General features: G+C 43.7%; 1 protein-coding gene across 6 annotated transcripts in view; it reads right to left on the bottom strand.

Moving 5' to 3' along the window:
* pxylp1 (2-phosphoxylose phosphatase 1) overlaps window positions 1–18,327 on the bottom strand; it is a 117,833-nt gene that overhangs the window by 42,862 nt on the left and 56,644 nt on the right. Inside the window, exon 1 of one of the 6 annotated variants that reach the window (XM_078410040.1) lies at window positions 16,895–16,915. The exons of 3 other annotated variants lie outside the window; for them this stretch is intronic. In XM_078410040.1, coding sequence (XP_078266166.1) covers window positions 16,895–16,913 — 19 coding nt within the window. In that variant the 5' untranslated portion in view covers window positions 16,914–16,915. Of the gene's footprint in view, window positions 1–492; window positions 562–9,128; window positions 9,217–16,894; window positions 16,916–18,327 lie in introns of those variants that run through there. 2 more of the 6 variants (XM_078410042.1, XM_078410043.1) reach the window with 2 other exon arrangements.

Below are 18,327 nucleotides of genomic sequence, written 5' to 3'. Positions count from 1 at the left end.
AAGAAGATCAGAGGGTTCATCCCTGGTGCTTTGTCCAATATTCATCCAGCAACCTCATTAAACAGAGATTGGGACAAGGAATCAAAAGTAGGCCACACAGTCCCACAAGCTTATTACATTGTTCGATGTGATCATGGTTAATTTGCGAATTAACTAGTTATCCTTGATGCATTACCTAATGTATTCATAGCTTGTATTATAAAGAACCTCAGTTTCAGATTCCAAGTAGACAAATGACCCAGAAAACTGCAGAAACAGTGTTTCAATTCCAACAATCTTTTACGTAGAAGTATTTTCTAGAAGACTCCTTTATAAACACTCTCTTGACCATTCCTCCCCTTTCCGGGAACCTATCTCAGAGTGAGATAGCCTGAAAGACCTAATCAACCCCAAAACCAAGTGGCTGTAGGGTCCTTTATCCATATAAACGCTCCTATACTTTTGTTCTTTTTAAACTCCTACATCCACTAATCTTCAGTCAATACAACTTACCCTTGACATGAAACCCTTTGACTTCCACATCCCTCTGTTCCCGTGAGAACCTTCTTAGCACGCAGAAGGTTCTCCTGGAGATCTTTGACTCCTGGAGACAGTCTGAAGAAGGGTCCTGACCCAAAGCAACATCTGTCCACAGATGTTGCCCGGCCCGCTGAGTTCCTTGAGCACTTTGCGTAGCACTTCTTTGTCTTGCAGTAATTTCTTCGTCAGCTTACTGTCCATTTTCCTCAACTCAGGATATTATTACAAGGAACCATATCAATGTAGAAAAGTATTTTGAAGCGCTTACAATGGGTTCATAATCCTCATTTCAAGAAAGCCAATCTCCTATGGCTGTTCAATGCTGGAAACTCAAGCTTCAATACTACTGGCTTACTAGTTAACTCTTGAAAGTCTGACTAGAGAAGATGCAATAACATCCAACAAACATATACAGGGAACAATGAGGAACACAGATCAAACTTGAACAAAATGCTGGAGTAACTCAGCAGGTCAGGCAGCATCTCAGGAGAGAAGGAATGGATATTCCTGAGATGCTGCCTGACCTGCTGAGTTACTCCAGCATTTTGTGAATAAACACCTTCGATTTGTACCAGCATCTGCAGTTATTTTCTTATACTTCTCAAACTTGAACAAAATCATTCTGGGAAACTTCCTTTATGTAAACCATCAGAGGATGGCCATAAGACTTATTGTTTTAAGTTGTATTACAGAAGATCCCCTAATTGAACCTAATTTTTTTGTTTACAATTAATGGCTTTGATTAGCCCATTGGGTTTCTGAGATTTCTCTTTTCTGCAATGTACCTGGGACTCAACTGAAGATCGCAAAAAAAATTCTGATCTGGCCCACAAACAATTTGTAATCTTGCACTCGATTATTCATTCACTACTGCAACCACTCATAGACAATCCTGTATTCTAATTCTTCAAGGAAGCTGTGAGCACGGTCTTGAATTGTGCATCCATCTACGGCATGTTAACCAGCAAGCGTGTTAACCAGCAACAACTTGGCATGTTAACTAGCATGTTACGGCGTGTTCACCAGCAACAACTTGGCATGTTAACCAGCGTGGTACAGTGTGTTCACCAGCAATCATGTTAACCAGCAACACAGTGTCTTACTGAGGGCTAAGACTAATTGTACCGCTCCTGCCATGTTCAATCCAAGGTCAACTAATCCACAGCAGACTGGGAATCAAAGCATATGTTGAATAATGGCACGGTGGCGCAGCAGTAGAGTTGCTGCCTTACAGCGCCAGACGGCCCGGGTTCGATCCGGACTAGGGGTGCTGTCTGTATGGAGTTAGTACATTCTACCCATGACCACTTGGGTTTTCTCCGAGATCTTCGGTTTCCTCCCACACTCCAGAGACGCACAGGTTTGTAGGTTAATTGGCTTGGTATAAATGTAAAAATTGTCCCTGGTCTATGTATGGTAGTGTTAAGATGCGGGGATCGCTGGTCAGTGTGGACTCAGTGGGCCGAAGGGCCTGTTTCCACGCTGTATCTCTAAAGTAACCTAAACTAAACTAAACTAAACAATGTGAACATTCACACATGCAACCACATACAGAATGGGTGGCAAGCCAGGTTCATCTGGCACAGGCCTCGGTAGCCATTCCCTTGGCTGAGTTTCTCAAACAACAACTTTAGTTTAATCCTGCACAATTTTAAAAGCCAATTTTCTGTTAATTGTTCAATATGCAACTGATCTTTCTGTATATTCAAATAAATGGAGTGCACAGCCTGCAGTACCAAGCCATAAATAGTACGACTAGTATAAATAGTAGAGACCAAGAGAAATGCCACACTTCCTATACTGCACTTTGCTTGGTACCACACCAACACTGACATCGAGTCTCCTGGATATCTTTTCAGTTCAATATAGTTCCCTCCTGCCAGTTACTTCCGAAGTTGAAGCAGAACCCAAAGAGAATAAAAACTACATTGTGCTCAATTTTGTGTAAATCTAGAGCACATTTTAATTGGAAACAGCAGATTTTGAGCTTGTAACTGTAAAGTCTAGTGGGGTGGTAAGGGCCAACGGATTACAACTTATGAAATAATTTGTGTTTTTTAAAAAAAAGAAAAATTAAGCAATAGGTTTCCAAGGTTAATAAAGCAAATATGGAAAAACAACAATTTTCATCATTATATATCGTTTGGAAACCTTAATTTATTATCGTTGGAAACCTTAATTTATTACCGACACCCTTAATATTCCATTCCCTCGTCCAGGGTTTTTCAAAGGAGTTGAAGACTATCCAGAAATGCTACAGTAATACTGGCTCATTAAAAACAGACTGGTGTTAGAGTGTAAATTATCTTTTAATTACTTATGTGTGCTGTGTGCGATTTTTTTCCCCACCGGCTTCCCATAGCTTAGCTCATTCTTTGGCCATTTAAGGTTGAGAAGTTCTACTGCAACATATAATATTGTGTGGTGTGGGAGAGAACTTATATCAAAATCCTCATCATGTACTTGGTACACTGGTAGTGCAGGAAGGAACAGCAGATGCTGGTTTACACCGAAGATAGACACAAAAATGCTGGAAAAACACATCGGGTCAGGCAGCATCACTGGATAGACAATAGACAATAGACAATAGAAAATAGGTGCAGGAGAATGCCATTCGGCCCTTCGAGCCAGCACCGCCATTCAATGTGATCATGGCTGATCATTCTCAATCAGTACCCCGTTCCTGCCTTCTCCCCATACCCCCTGACTCTGCTATCCTTAAGAGCTCTATCTAGCTCTCTCTTGAATGTATTCAGAGAATTGGCCTCCACTGCCCTCTGAGGCAGAGAATTCCACAGATTCACAACTCTCTGACTAAAAAAGTTTTTCCTCATCTCTGTTCTAAATGGCCTACCCCTTATTCTTAAACTGTGGCCCCTGGTTCTGGACTCCCCCAACATTGGGAACATTTTTCCTGCCTCTAACGTGTCCAACCCCTTAATAATTTTATACGTTTCGATAAGATCCCCTCTCATCCTTCTAAATTCCAGTGAATATAAACCTAGTCGCTCCAGTCTTTCAACATATGACAGTCCCGCCATTCCGGGAATTAACCTAGTAAACCTACGCTGCACGCCCTCAATAGGAGGAATAGGATAGGAGGAATGGTTGAAGTTTCATGTCGAGGCTGTTAGGAACAGTGTGACATAAATTTCTCTCTGTTACACACTAGAAGCCTTTGTGGGAGTTTTAGGCACAGGGGAGGGCCTTTTCTACAGCTAGTGACAATGAAATGTCGCAGCAGCAAAACAGGCCTCGGGATTTAAACTTCCCATTGATGTATTTAAAATGTCACAAATATTTCATCAATACTTCACTAATGCCCTTCAAGTGTTGCAACAATTGCTGGGAAATCCACTCACCATACAACATCTACAGCTCGTTTATAGACATAAGTTCCTTTCAATGATGTGTGCTTTTAATTTAGTTTAGAGATACAGCACGGAAACAGGACCTACGGCCCAGCGAGTCCACGCCGACCAGCGATCCCCACACATTAACACGACCCTACACACGCTCGGGACAATTTACAATCGCACCAAGGCAATTAGCCTACAAACCTGCACGTCTTTGGAGTGTGGGAGGAAACTGGAGCTCCCGGAGAAAACCCACCCAGGTCGCAGGGAGAACGTGCAAACTCCGTACAGATAGCACCTGTAGTCAGGATCGAACGGGGGTCTCTGGCGCTGGAAGGCAGCAACTCTACCTCTGTGCCACTGTGCCACCACTGTTATAAGCAGCTTTTCTGAAAATCCTTACAGTAGGTCTTTAAGAACCAGTAGCCCTGCACTTAATTGGAATTCACCACGTGTTTCTGTGGACAGAACACTACACGATTTATATGAATGTTTCCTCTGTTGCCTGGATATAGGAAGAGTGCAATGTTTTTTTTTCCTCAAAAGCAGGGAAAAGCTTGCTTGTCATCTTTCAAAAAGTTTGGACAAAAATATTATGCTTAACGTTTTTAGATATCGCCACATCCAATATCGACGCATTGCGTTCTGAGATACCTGTGCGCACTTCCACACAGCTGATCATTTTTAGACACATCCAGTGCATTCTAAACCTCCCAGGACCAGTGAACTGATGTAAACTGCAACCAAAAAAAAAAAAACACTTTATGGGAGCAAAATATTGTTGATGCCGGTAATGTAATGGAAAAAGCAGCAAATGCAAGAAATGTTCAGTAGATCAGGCAGCATCCATAGAGAGGGAATCAAGTTAAAATTTCAGGTCGGTTATTGGAGTGTAATTGCTGCTTGACCAGACCTTCCATCACTATGATGTTCGAGATAAACTGATTGGAGAACCATGAGTCAATCAGACTAATCCTTCTACCTTTCTAAGATACAGCACGGGAACAGGCCCTTTGGCCCACCGACCCCTCCATTAGCTTCTATGTTATCTTACTTTTGCATCCACTCCCTACACACGAAGGGCAATTTTACAGAGGGCTAATTAACCTACAAACCCACATGACTTTAGGATGCGGGTGGACACCGGATCGCCGGGAGGAAACCCACGCGGTCACAGGGCATACGTGCAAACTCCGCACAGACTGTACCCAAGGTCAGGATGGAACCTGGGTCTCTGGCACTGTGAGGCAGCAGCTCTACCACTGCACCACTGTGTCTCCCTGCTTATAGAACCAGGTGCACCAAGGTTCTGTAACGGAGGCAGCTGGCACGCATTGTGAGCTATGATCCTGTTAGACAATTGCATGACTGCTTTGTGGGACAATTCGCCAGTTTCTCGATGTTCGTGAGAAAGACTTTACAATGACTGGTTGACTGGGTCCATCTTTGCCACACGAGATGCTTGTCTGAGCTGCTGTTGGCAGGAACACTACTGGAAGAAGCCTTCCAGTACATACTTCCCACCAACAATAACTGATTTACATTGATGTACACATCTTGAAAATTTCACAAGCCAATAAACCTGGAGCATCATGGTGGCGCAGCAGTATAGCTGCCACCTTACAGCGCCGGAGAACCGGATTCGATCCTGACTATAGATGCTTGTCTGTACGGAGTTTCCATGTTTTCCCCGTGACCGACGTGGGTTTTCTTCAGCAACTCCTGTTTCCTCCCACACTCCGAAGATGTACAGGTTTTCAGTTAATCGGCTTGGTAAGAATGATATATTGTCCCTCGTGATAGTGTGCTGGGATCGCTGGTTGGCGTGGATTCGGTGGGCCTGTTTCCGCACTGTATCTCTAAACTAAACTAGTAGTCAAAAATTTAAAAATATTTCCCTCATCTGTCATAAGTTCATAAGGGATAGGAGCAGAATTAGGCCATTTGTCCCATCAAATCTACTCCGCCATTCAATCATGGCTGATCTATCTTTCCCTCTTAACCTCATTCTCCTGCCTTCTCCCCATAACACCTGACACCCGTACTAATCAAGAATCTATCTATCTCTGCCTTAAAAATATCCATTGACTTGGCCTCCACAGCCTTCTGTGGCTGAATTCCATAGATTCACCACCCTCTGACTAAAGAAATCCCTCCTCATCTTCCTAAATCTGAGGCCATGACCTCCAGTCTTAGACTAACCCACTAGTGGAAACATCCTCTCCACAACCACTCTATTCAGGCCTTTCACTATTCAGTAGGTTTCAATGAGGTCCCCCCTCATCCTTCTAAACTCCAACAAGTAGAGGCCCAGTGCCATCAAACGCTTATCATACGTTAACCCACTCAAGCCCTGGGATCAGTCATGAGAAATGGGGGCCAATTCTAATGCCTCTGTCACATCATGACATCGTCTGTTATTTGAACTTGCGACTGGCAGTCTGTTGCCTTCAGTTAACTCACTAAATAAACATGTTTAGTTGTTGGAACCCACAGCAGCATTTCAAGTCTGACAATAAACAGTGTTCCATTTGTAGTGCTGAAGAATTCTATTTCCTCAAGACTTCCCAACAAATGCTTTGATATTGTTTTAAATCAATGAACTTTTGGTTGATTCTTTGATGTATATTGTTGCCATGGGGAAGGAACAGTTTGTATATGCAGCGCTGCTTGATGCCATTGAGATGAAAAGAGGTGCACAGAAATACACATGAAAGGCATTTTCATCTCCACTGATGTCTCTGCTGAGAAATGATAGGAGCCCCACACTGTCCCTTTCATTGACATGTTAGCTGAGGACAACAGAGCAGCCAAAATATGTAAGAAGGAACTGCAGATGCTGCTTTACACTGGAGATACAGACTCTGGAGTCACTCAGCGGGTCAGGCAGCATCTCTGAAGAAAAGGAATGGGTGACGTTTCGGGTCCAGACACTTCTTCACACAATAGAGCAGCGGTGGAACTGCTAAAACCGATCCAAAGTTTCTTGACTTGGCCAAGACATTCGGAGCTCCTGAGCTGGGAGTCGGACAAGAGTTGAGCAAGACTAGGATTACGATCGGATTTATGATACCCTTTGTCATGGTGGACCGATTCACACTGGCAACGTTGATACAATGCGAGTTACGATGCGTGCAAAGCTTCCTTGTGCAACGAACACCTTCGGTACTGTGACCCAGAAAAATATATATGTTCAGGAGATCAGTGGAAATAAGATCAGTGGAAATGAGACTGATGGCTATATTTAACTGTTAGCAAAGGAACAAGGTAATTCTCTGAGAGTCATAGAATCACACAGCATGGAAACAGGCCATTCGGCCCAACAGGTCCATTCTAACCAAGGTGCCCCATCTCCACTAGTCTCACCTGCCCGTATCCCTCTAAACCTTTTTCATCCACGTACGTCTAAATGTCTTTTAAATGTTGTTATATACCTGCCCCAACTACCTCTTCTGGCAGCTCATTCCATATACCCACCCACCCTCTGTGTGAAAAAGATTCCCTTCAAGTTCCTAGTAGACCTTTCCCCTCTTTACCCTTTACCCTCAGGGGTGACCGCGCTTTTGCGGTTGCAGCTCCTAGACTGTGTAACAGCATCCCTCTCCCCATCAGAACTGCTCCCTCCATCGACTCCTTTAAGTCCAGGCTCAAAACCTATTTCTACTCCCTAGCGTTTGAGGCCCTCTGAGGGGGCGTTGTGAACTGTTTATGTATGTGCTGTTATGTCTGTGTGCCATTGTATGTTCGTTTCTTAGTACCTGAACTGATGTACAGCACTTTGGTCAACGTGGGTTGTTTTTAAATGTGCTATACAAATAAAACTGACTTGACTTGACTTGACTCTCACCTTAAGCCTAAATCCTCTGGTTCTTGAGTCCCCTACTCTCAGTAAAAAATACTGTGCATTCACCCTATCTATTCCCCTCACCATCTTATAAGATCACCCCTCATCCTTCTGTGCTCCAAAGAATAGACTCCTAGCCTGCCCAACCACTCCCTGTAGCTCACACCTTGAAATCCTGGCAACATCCTTTGTAGATCTTCTCCACATTCCTCTGTGATATCTTGCTTGTCTTTGCCTCACAGCGCCAGATGTTGTCTATGTGGGGTTTGCACATTTCTCCTTGCGACTGTGTAGGTTTCCTCCAGGTGCTCCAATTTCCCCCAACATCCCAAAGATGTGGGGTAAAGATGAAGGTAAATTGGCCTGCGGAAACTGCCCTTCATGTGTAGGGAGTGGATGCAAAAGTAGGATATCATAGACCTAGTGCGAACATGCGATCAATGGTCAGCGTGGACTCAGTGGGCCAAAGGACCTGTTTCCATGTTGTAGCTTTCAATCAAAAAGGTTTGGTACTGACTGTCCATTTGAAGAATGACCATGATTGAATGAATGAATGAATGAATGAATGAATGAATGAATGAATGAATGAATGAATACTTTATCACATGTGACAGGTCACAGCGAAATTCTTAGCTTGCATACCCAAGGTATGTAATAGTCGCCACCATAAAGGGCGCCGACAATGTTACAAAGTATTCCGCATCAGGTCTCCCTTTGTTCTCTCCCCCTCCCCCCTCCCTGCGATCCCCCCACGCCGGGTCCTCCATTGTTCTTCTCCCTCTCTCACGGCTGTCCTCCACACCGGGAGTACCAGCAGGGAGTTGCCAGAACCTGCGGAATGATTACTGACTAGATTCAAGAAGGGAAATAGGGGTGTGAGGCATTTGAAAGCAAAACGGAACAGACAATCACAGTCAATGTTACATAGAAACATAGGAAATAGGTGCAGGAGGAGGCCATTCGGCCCTTCGAGCCAGCACCGCCATTCATTGTGATCATGGCTGATCGTCCCCAATCAATAACCCGTGCCTGCCTTCTCCCCATAATACCTTGATTCCACTAGCCCCTAGAGCTCTATCTAACTCTCTCTTAAATCCATCCAGTTATTTGGCTTCCACTGCCCTCTGTGGCAGAGAATTCCACAAAAATGTTGAGGCCACTGGACAGGAACGCTCTCTGGAATTGTTGGAAAATGCTAAATGTAATATTGAACTGCAACGCGAAAATCTAACTGCCCAACCACAGTTGTTTATCCTCAGAAAACATGGCGCCAAAATGTTTGCACTGAGATACAATGTGTTTGCCTTTGCTCCCTTTCACAGGCATCTCACCCCAACTGCTTGCAAGAGTGCCACGTCACTATGAAATGTCCAAGTGTCTCAAAACCGGGTCTACCGCACAAATATCACCTTGTTCCTCGCAACATCTCCACGTCTGATCCAGGTTCCAGTGAAAGGAATCCCCTCAAGAAATCTTAATTTACTGACCAGCCACTCAAATAGAATCACAGAGTTTTTCTAAACAAGTGCCACTGCTTGCAGGGTCCACAGGATGCACATATCGCAGCGTGTTTATTTTCGAAGGGAACTCATTAGGCAGACGTCGGTGAAATTCAGAAACATTTGCAGTCCGCCGTACACTTCCTGCAACTGCGTGTGACAAGTTTTTAAATGACTTACTTAAGAAAACAAAAATGCATCAAAATTCAACAGGCAACACCGGGAAGTGGAAACGCAAATATGTGAAGAAATTCAGAATTGGATAGAAAACGTACAAGAATAAATGGATGCATGAGAAAATACTCTCATTACCCAGTGAGTGAAAAATCAACCTTGAATCCCACCAAAGGTAGAACTAATTAGTTGGGGGGGGGGGGGTTCCTCTCAAAGTCAGAAATTGAATTACTGTAGTGTGCATAATGGGCCCTCTTGGTAATCAGCTCTTTTGTCTCTCCACTGACTTTTCGTGGGACTCAGTCACCTTAATAATAGATCATGAAGTGGCAGAAGTAGCACAGGGGGATGCAAAGTGACAGATCTGTTTCCAACATACAGTCGCCCAGATTTTCCAGTGTCAGGAGAATGAACAGAGTCGTACATGATGATTTTGACAACAAATCCTTTTAAAAACTTTTTTTTTTTAAAATCTTAACACGCCTCAGGGGGATTTACAAGGACGAAAATCACATTAATGAGCAAAGATACAGGATTAATGTGGAACACTCACGTTAAAACAAATGCTAATTGTGAACACTGCCCAGTTTTATTTTTGCAATGAACCTCCATATCCTACTTTGCTTCTCATTATTAATACTATGGAACCTATCTGTATATAGCGTGCAGCAAACACTAGTGGGACTGCTCTGTAAATGAGAGTCGGAACTGTGACTAGGACTAGGAACTTTTGAAATTTGGTCAGCGCCAGAAACATGCCGATTTTTTGTTCACTGCCCCCGATTTACTGTCCTGCTGTAAGATCTTGCCATATTCTATGCAAAAACAAAGAATTTCACTGTGAACGGGTGATCGATGGTCAGCATGGAGTCAGTGGGCCAAAGGTCCTGTTTTCGAGCTGCAACTTTCAATCGATCAATTATTTAAAAGACAATAACAAAGGCATTCTTCTCCTGCACCAATACTCAGAGGGTGGTGAATCTGTGGAATTCATTGCCACAGAAGGCAGTGGAGGCCAAGACAATGGATATTTTTAAGGCGGAGATTGATAGATTCTTGATTAGTACGGGTGTCAGGGGTCATGGGGAGAAGGCAGGAGAACGGGGTTGAGAGGGAGAGATAGATCAGCCATGATTGAATGGCAGTAGACTTGATGGGCTGAATGGCCTAATTCTGCTCCTATAACTTATGAACTTATGTAACTCAATGGGTGAGGCAACATCTCTGGAGAAAAGGCATAGGTGACGTTTTGGGTTGGAACCCTTCTTCAGAACCCTTCTTCAGACCAAAAACGTCATCTACTCCTTTTCTTCAGAGATGCTGCCTGACCGTCTGAGTTACTCCAGCATTTTGAATCTATCTTCGATGTAAACCAACGGTGTTATTCCCCCTCCTGCTAAACACTTACTTCACTTTGCATTGCAAAATTATGTAGTAGTTTATGTTTATGCTGGACGCCCCTCAACAATTTGAAGGAGTGTTACACATGAATGACTGAACAGCAGAGTCATTGCTTCAGCAGACTATTGGTGTGTACTTTGGTAATTCCAGGTAGAGACATGAATTTCTACATTTACAGTGCTCTATGCTCGGAAGGCGACCCAGACTACAACAGCGAATTATTATTTTTTAAACTCCTTCGTATGGTGTAGCTTATAGATTAAAAGAGCAGCCAGAAAGGGGAGGACAAGGCAGCAAAAGGACTGGGTGATTTCCAAACCAATATTAATAGAACACCGAGTTCTGCTGACCCATATTATCCTGATCAAAATCAGCCAAAAATACAGCAATTAATCATTATCGTAATGCATGCCTTATCTGCTTTTAATCACAATTCATCATTGGTATCATGCAAATTCAAGTTGTGCAAAAACCTGAGTAATAACTTTACAGTTTCGATGACAAACTTGATAAGTTGTTGTGTATGTCACTTAACTGAAACATCACGGGGTGTAATCATCAACTTTATGCATAAAATTTCATTTAGCAAGATGCAAAAGTACATTTTCTCAAGTTCAGCTTCTTAATGTAGCTTGCCGCAGTCGTGAATACATTAACACATTAAAGTTCAGTTGCGAATTCAGTTCAGTTTCGTTTGCTGTCAGGTGTACCGAGGTACAGTGAAAAGCTTTTGTTGCGCGCTAACCCGTCGGCAGAAAGACAATACATGATTACAATCGATCCATTTACAGTGTACATAAGGGAGTCATGTTTAGTGATCATAGTTAAAGTTAAAGTTAGAAATGTTGCCGTAGGAATAAAGATTTAAGAGTGTGTAGCGATTGTAATTTTCTTTTAGATTTAGATTTAGATTTAGAGATACAGCGCGGAAACAGGCCCTTCGGCCCACCGAGTCCGCACCGCCCAGCGATCCCCGCACATTAACACTATCCTACACACACTAGGGACAATTTTTACATTTTACCCAGTCAATGAACCTACATACCTGTACGTCTTTGGAGTGTGGGAGGAAACCGAAGATCTCGGAGAAAACCCACGCAGGTCACGGGGAGAACGTACAAACTCCGTACAGACGGCACCTTTAGTCAGGATCGAACCTGAGTCTCAGGCGCTGCATTCGCTGTAAGGCAGCAACTCTACCGCTGCGCCACCGTGCCGCCCTAATATGAGTTTGTAGATCTGCTTCTGTGGCTAGCACGTAAATAGTCGCCTGGGTTGGGCAGCATTCAAATGGGTTGTATATGGCAATTTTCTCCATTGCTTCTGCAAGATATTGATGCAGACCATGATCTTCGGTTTCTTCCATGATCTCCGAGATCTTCGGTTTCCTCCCACACTCCAAAGACGTACAGGTATGTAGGTTAATTGGCTGGGTAAATGTAAAAATTGTCCCTAGTGGGTGTAGGATAGTGTTAATGTGCGGGGATCACTGGGCGGCACGGACTTGGTGGGCCGAAAAGGCCTGTTTCCGGCTGTATATATATGATATGATATGATTTTCTGAAGAATGCAAAATGCATTATTTTACTATTTTTATGCCCGATATGAAATAATTATCAAGGGTGCTTCCAATAACAGAATACCTTACTGCATCCATCCAGTCTGTGTTTTGCTCCCATCCCCAACTTACTATGCAATTAGCAGCCCACAAGTACAGAATGCTCAACAAACATTTAAATGCTTAGATTCTATTTTATAATGTCGCTCATTCGTTCCTCAAATGTTGTCAATGTTGAAACAACCCTCATTTCACTGCAGTTCCTATAATCCCACCTCTGTTCATAGAAAGTTTAATTCTTCTTTCCATCTCATTTATTGTAAGAGTCATAGTCATAGAGTCGTGCAGTTTGGAAACAGGCCCTTCGGCCCAATTTGCCCACTCCGGCCAAAATGTCCCAGCTACACTAGTCCCACCTGCTTGCGTTTGGCCCTTATCCCTCCAAACCTGTCCTATCCATGTATCTGTCTAACTTTCTTAAATGTTGGGATAGTCTCTGCCTCAACTACGTCCTCTAATAGGTCATTCAATACACCCACCACCCTTTGTGTGAAAACGTTACCCCTCAGATTCCTGTTAACTCTATTCCATCCACATCAGCTGCTATGCTTAGGAAGGAACTGCAGACTCTAGATTCAAATGCTGGAGTAACTCAGTGGGACAGGCAGCATCTCTGAATGGAAGGATGCTGCCTGTCCCACTGAGTTGCTCAGACTTGGACTTAGGAGCAAAGATAAGAATTGGTGCAGATGTATTGGATGCATTTCTCACCATTTGGCCTTACTCATTACTTTCCATCCCAGGTTCATCTGTGTCCTCACTTTTCATTCCTCTATCCTCCAATATAACAGATCAACTGGCGACTTTCTGCACTGGCCTCAACAGGTACTGAGAAAGGCCCCGTCTCTTCTATCACAGTATCTCTTCCAATATCTCAGACAAATTCACATTTCAGCTCCGGAGATCCAACCTTTACATTTTGAAGAAGTACCTCGACCCAAAACGTCACCCAAAACTTCTGTCCAGAGATGCTGCCTGTCCCGCTGAGTGACTCCAGTATTTTGTGTCTATCTTTGCGGTAAAGCAAAGATACCAGAGGTGCAAGATGAACCACTCTGTTGAAATCGCCCATACTGGTGTAGTACGCAAAGGAGCGTAACGTCCGCCATTTTAGTAGGCAGAACCCGCCGTCTGTTATGCCTCTCGCAGTGTAAACAGTGTTTTGGGGGAACAGTATGTGTGATGATACCATAAAAATGCAGAATATATCTCATCTATCAATTCATAGATTTTTATTATTTTCTTTTTTAAATGGTTCTGCAAGTTTCTGCCTACTAAAATGGCGCCATTTTAAGGTCAAGTGGTCTATCTTGCTCTGCTCTATTATCTTTGGTGTAAACCGGCATCTGCAGTTCCTTCCAACACCGTGGATTCTCTCCTTTCCTCTTCCCACTGCCCAGGGCCTCAAATGTTCACTTCAACAACAAAATTCTTGCATGTTTTGTTTATTTTATTTACCGCTCACAGTGCAGTCTGTTCATCTCTGGAGAATGGGGGGTAAAACAAAGACCGCGTGAGGGCTTTGGCGAATACTTACATTCAGTCTACAAACCCGACCTTCCACTCCCACACATCATGTTCTGTAACACTCTGTTCCACTGCCAATCTGAGCACTTTGCCTTAAGCCTCCTGATTTGTTTGAATAAAGCTCATAAAAAATTTCGAGAACAGTGCCTCATCATTTGACTGCAATCTCCAGACTCAACAGGTTCAAAAATCCCATCAAATGCGGTGTTCGACCTGTGCAGGCAGACCACCCACCCAACTCAACTAAAGTCCAACTCTGACATGGTTTAACAAGACACAAGTTAGAAACATAGAAAATAGGTGCAGGAGGAGGCCATTCAGTCCTTCGAGCCAGCACCGCCATTCAATATGATCATGGCTGATCATCCAAAATCAGTACCCCGATCCTGCTTTCCCCCCATATCCCCTGAATCCGTTAGCCCTAAGAGCCAAATCAAACTCTCTCTTGAAAACATCCAGTGAATTGGCCTCCACAGAGAATTCCACAGATTCACAACTCTAGAGAGTGAAAAAGTCTTTCCTCATCTCAGTCCTAAATTCTTAGACTGTGTCCCCTGGTTCTGGACTCCCCCAACATCAGGAACATTTTTCCTGCAATATTCATGGACATTTGGGGATCGACTGGTCTTACCACCACCTATGAATGAATGAAGGCCTGGATAGAGTGGATGTGGAGAGGATGTTTCCACCAGTGGGAGAGTTTCCACCAGAGACCATAGCCGCAGAATAAAAGGACCCACCTTTCGAAACGAGTTGAGAAGGAATATCTTTAGTCAGCGGTTGGAATTCATTGCCACAGACGGCTGTGGAGGCCAAGACAATGGATATTTCAAAGGCAGAAATTGACAGATGCTTTATTAGTACGGGTGTCAGGGGTCATGGGGCGAAGGCAGGAGAATGGGATTGAGAGGGAAAGATAGATCAGCCATGATTGAATGTCGGAGGGGACTTGATGGGCTGAATGGCCTTGTTCTGCTCCTAGAACTTATGAGGATAGAAAACCTGACCAGCGGGCCGCAGCCTATCAGGGGAAGCTGCCGAGCCGCCCATGGCCATGCAAGGCAGCAGGCCCGACTCACCCCCGCAAAGATAAACCCTGTGGGCCTCGGCCTGCAGGGGGGAGGCTCGACAGCTGCAGAGCTCGGCACCACAGACCGGAGAACTGAGGAGGAGCAAGCCACTGGCGACGGCAAAGTGGGCCGGTAGGAAAGGGTATTGCCTCCAGCACCTTCAAGGTCAGCTGCAGGAACACAGAAGTGATCGAGTGAGGAGAGGGATGTCGGTTCGTGGGCCGACCTGGTCGAGGGTGACGGGGGAGGCCCTGCAACAGCCTGGGGCTTACCTGGATTGGCAGCCGCTCCAGTACATCCAGCGCATGACCTTTGGGCTTTTTGTAAATGGCGCCAAAATGTGTGATCTATGCTAAAATGTGTGATCTATGCTAAAATGTGTGATCTATGCTAAAATGTGTGATCTATGCTAAAAGAATTTCACTGAGCAGTGCACACATGACAATAAAGCACCATTGAACAAAGGGAGGCAGATTTCACTGCAAGGAATCTGCCTCTGCAGGAACTGCAAATGCTGGTTTATACTAAAGAAAGACACAAAGTGCTGGAGTAGCTCAGTGGCATCCCTGGAGTCCACAGATCTCCCACCTCAATTTGGACACGTGAGAGGCAGGAAACATGTTCCCAATGTTGGGGGAGTCCAGAACAAGGGGTCACAGTTTAAGAATAAGGGGTAGGCCATTTAGAACTGAGATGAGGAAAAACTTTTTCAGTCAGAGAGTTGTAAATCTGTGGAATTCTCTGCCTCAGAAGGCAGTGGAGACCAATTCTCTGAATGCATTCAAGAGAGAGCTAGATAGAGCTCTTAAGGATAGCGGAGTCAGGGGGTATGGGGAGAAGGCAGGAACGGGGTACTGATTGAGAATGATCAGCCAGTATCACATTGAATGGCGGTGCTGGCACGAAGGGCCGAATGGCCTCCTCCTGCACCTATTGTCTATTGTCTATTGTCTAAATTGATGGTTTCAAAGTATTCCTTATTTAAATCAGCTATATGGTGGCAGCATAATGGTGCAGCGGTAGAGTTGCTGACTTACAGTCAGAGACCCGGCTACAATCCTGACTACGGGTGCTTGTCGGTACGGAGTTTGTACGTTCTCCCTGTGACCACGTGGGTTTTCTCCGGGTGGCCCGGTTTCCTCCTACACTCCAAAGTCGCACAGGTTTTAAGGTTAATTGGCTTGGTATATTTTTGTTAAATGTGCGTGTTGGATACTGTTAGTGTGCGGGGATCGCTGGAGTGTGGTGGGCCGAAGAGCCTGTTTCCGTGCTCTAACGACTAAACTCAACTGAACTACAAGCCCATCTTTGGAGATAAAATGATTATTTATTTGTCACTGGGAGAGTGACACTGTGGATATGCGACAACACAAAGTTGGGGGTCGGAAATAACTTAGATGGCTATAGGGCTGGGGGAGATTTTTAAAATAGAGAAGGCGCACGGTATAAAGTCACTGCTAGATGCAGCTCACTGCTTCAGGTCGATTCAATAAAACATTACACCCAACGCTCCCACACATAACCAACACCCTTCACCACCATCACAATGTGTCAGCTATTTTATATTTATTTCGTAATCTCAGTTCAGAATCTCTGTCCCTCACTGAATACTTCAACATAGTTTACAAATCCTAAACACATTGAAAATAACAGTCAACCAATGTTATGTTGCATGCTGTCATTAAAAAATAACATCTAGCATTTCTGCCACACCTTTATTAAGTAATAATATTTGCCAAAAAAATAATAATGTGTTTGAACAAAGCAGCATGTAATCAAATGTCATCACATTTACCTCTGCACATCCTTCCAGCGAGAATTGGAATTATTTTGCATGGGAGTTGTCAGCACTCAACACATAATTTCCTTATCAAATTTCGACTCACCCATCAATGTTGCCTCCATTACACAACATTTGGTTTAAAAGTATTGCCTTCAAATGTATTCATCCAAATTCCTTTCCACACAAGTAATCAAAGAATGTGAAATATAACATTGGCCAACCACTTCCAGGTCAAACAAGACCTTCCTTACCCAATGTAGAAGCTGCCATTTGTAACCGGCCAGCAGGTGGCAGCAGCGACTTTATTTACTCTCCACTATTGAATTGACTTTATTTACCCATTGTTATTCATAGAAACATAGAGCATAGCAACATAGGAAGTAGATGCAGGAGTAGGCCATTCGGCCCTTCGAGCTAGCGCCGCCATTCAATATTATCATGGCTGATCATTCAGAACCTGGTCATGCTTTTTCCCCGTATCCCTTGATTCTGTTAGCCCTAACAGCTGTATCTAACTTTCTCTTGAATACATCCAGTGAATTGGCCTCCACTGCCTTCTGGCAGTGAATACCACAGATTCACAACTCTCTGGGTGAAAAAGTTTTTCCTCATCTCAGTCCGAAATGGCCTGCCCCTTATTCTTAAAATGTGCGGGGATCGCTGGGCAGCGCGGACTCGGTGGGCCGAAGGGCCTGTTTCCACGCTGTATCTCTAAATCTAAATCTACAAACAAAATCTAAACTGTGACCACTATTCCTCCCCTGGAAGTATATGTATGCACATAAAAATATTTATGTATGCACATAATAATATTTATGTATGCACATAAAAATATTTAAAAATTATCCTGATGTTTTTATCCTTACATGGTGGTAACATTTACTCGACATGCCTGTTTCAGCAAAGTTAACAATTTCTTTTTGGCTCCGATTCAACTTTTTGCCAAACTGCTATCTCTCCTCACTTGCTTTTGTGTCATTCAAACAATCACGCACATTGCACCAAGGCAGATGCTGGGTACAGATCTGGATAAGACAAATAAGATTTTGAAGCTCAACAAGCAACAGAGAAGAACCATACCACGTATTCATTTTCGAAAGACTGTTCTAAAATGCCTTTTGAGACTCATAACACAGTACATTCACACAGTATTGAGGAAAAGTTTATGGAGACATGATGAATGATTTAAATGGTTATATTCAATGATATCAGACAAATACCAATTTGATAGCGCATTTTTTTTGCAATGCATCCATCTCCCTTGCATTCTCCAAAGTATAAGAATCAGCAGCATGTCTATTCTACTGTGCCAAATAATCTATGTGAATGCACAGAGAGACTGGTTTAAAATGTTTTTTGCGACTTGGCTAGTGTCAACATCAACCTCGCTGTTGCTTAAGACTGCTTTGACCTCCAGTTACAAATCTGAAGCACTTGGGAGTGAGCACGAATGGGAGCAAGAATCTGAATGCTCTTCCAAGCAAAGAATTTCACTGTGACTTGTCAGATGTGACAATCAAGTATTCAATTCAATTC

The sequence above is a fragment of the Rhinoraja longicauda genome, chromosome 13, assembly GCF_053455715.1.
Source record: "Rhinoraja longicauda isolate Sanriku21f chromosome 13, sRhiLon1.1, whole genome shotgun sequence".
NCBI lineage: Eukaryota > Metazoa > Chordata > Chondrichthyes > Rajiformes > Arhynchobatidae > Rhinoraja > Rhinoraja longicauda.
Note: the sequence above shows the minus strand (reverse complement) of the source record. Positions and strands in the feature narration are given on the sequence as shown.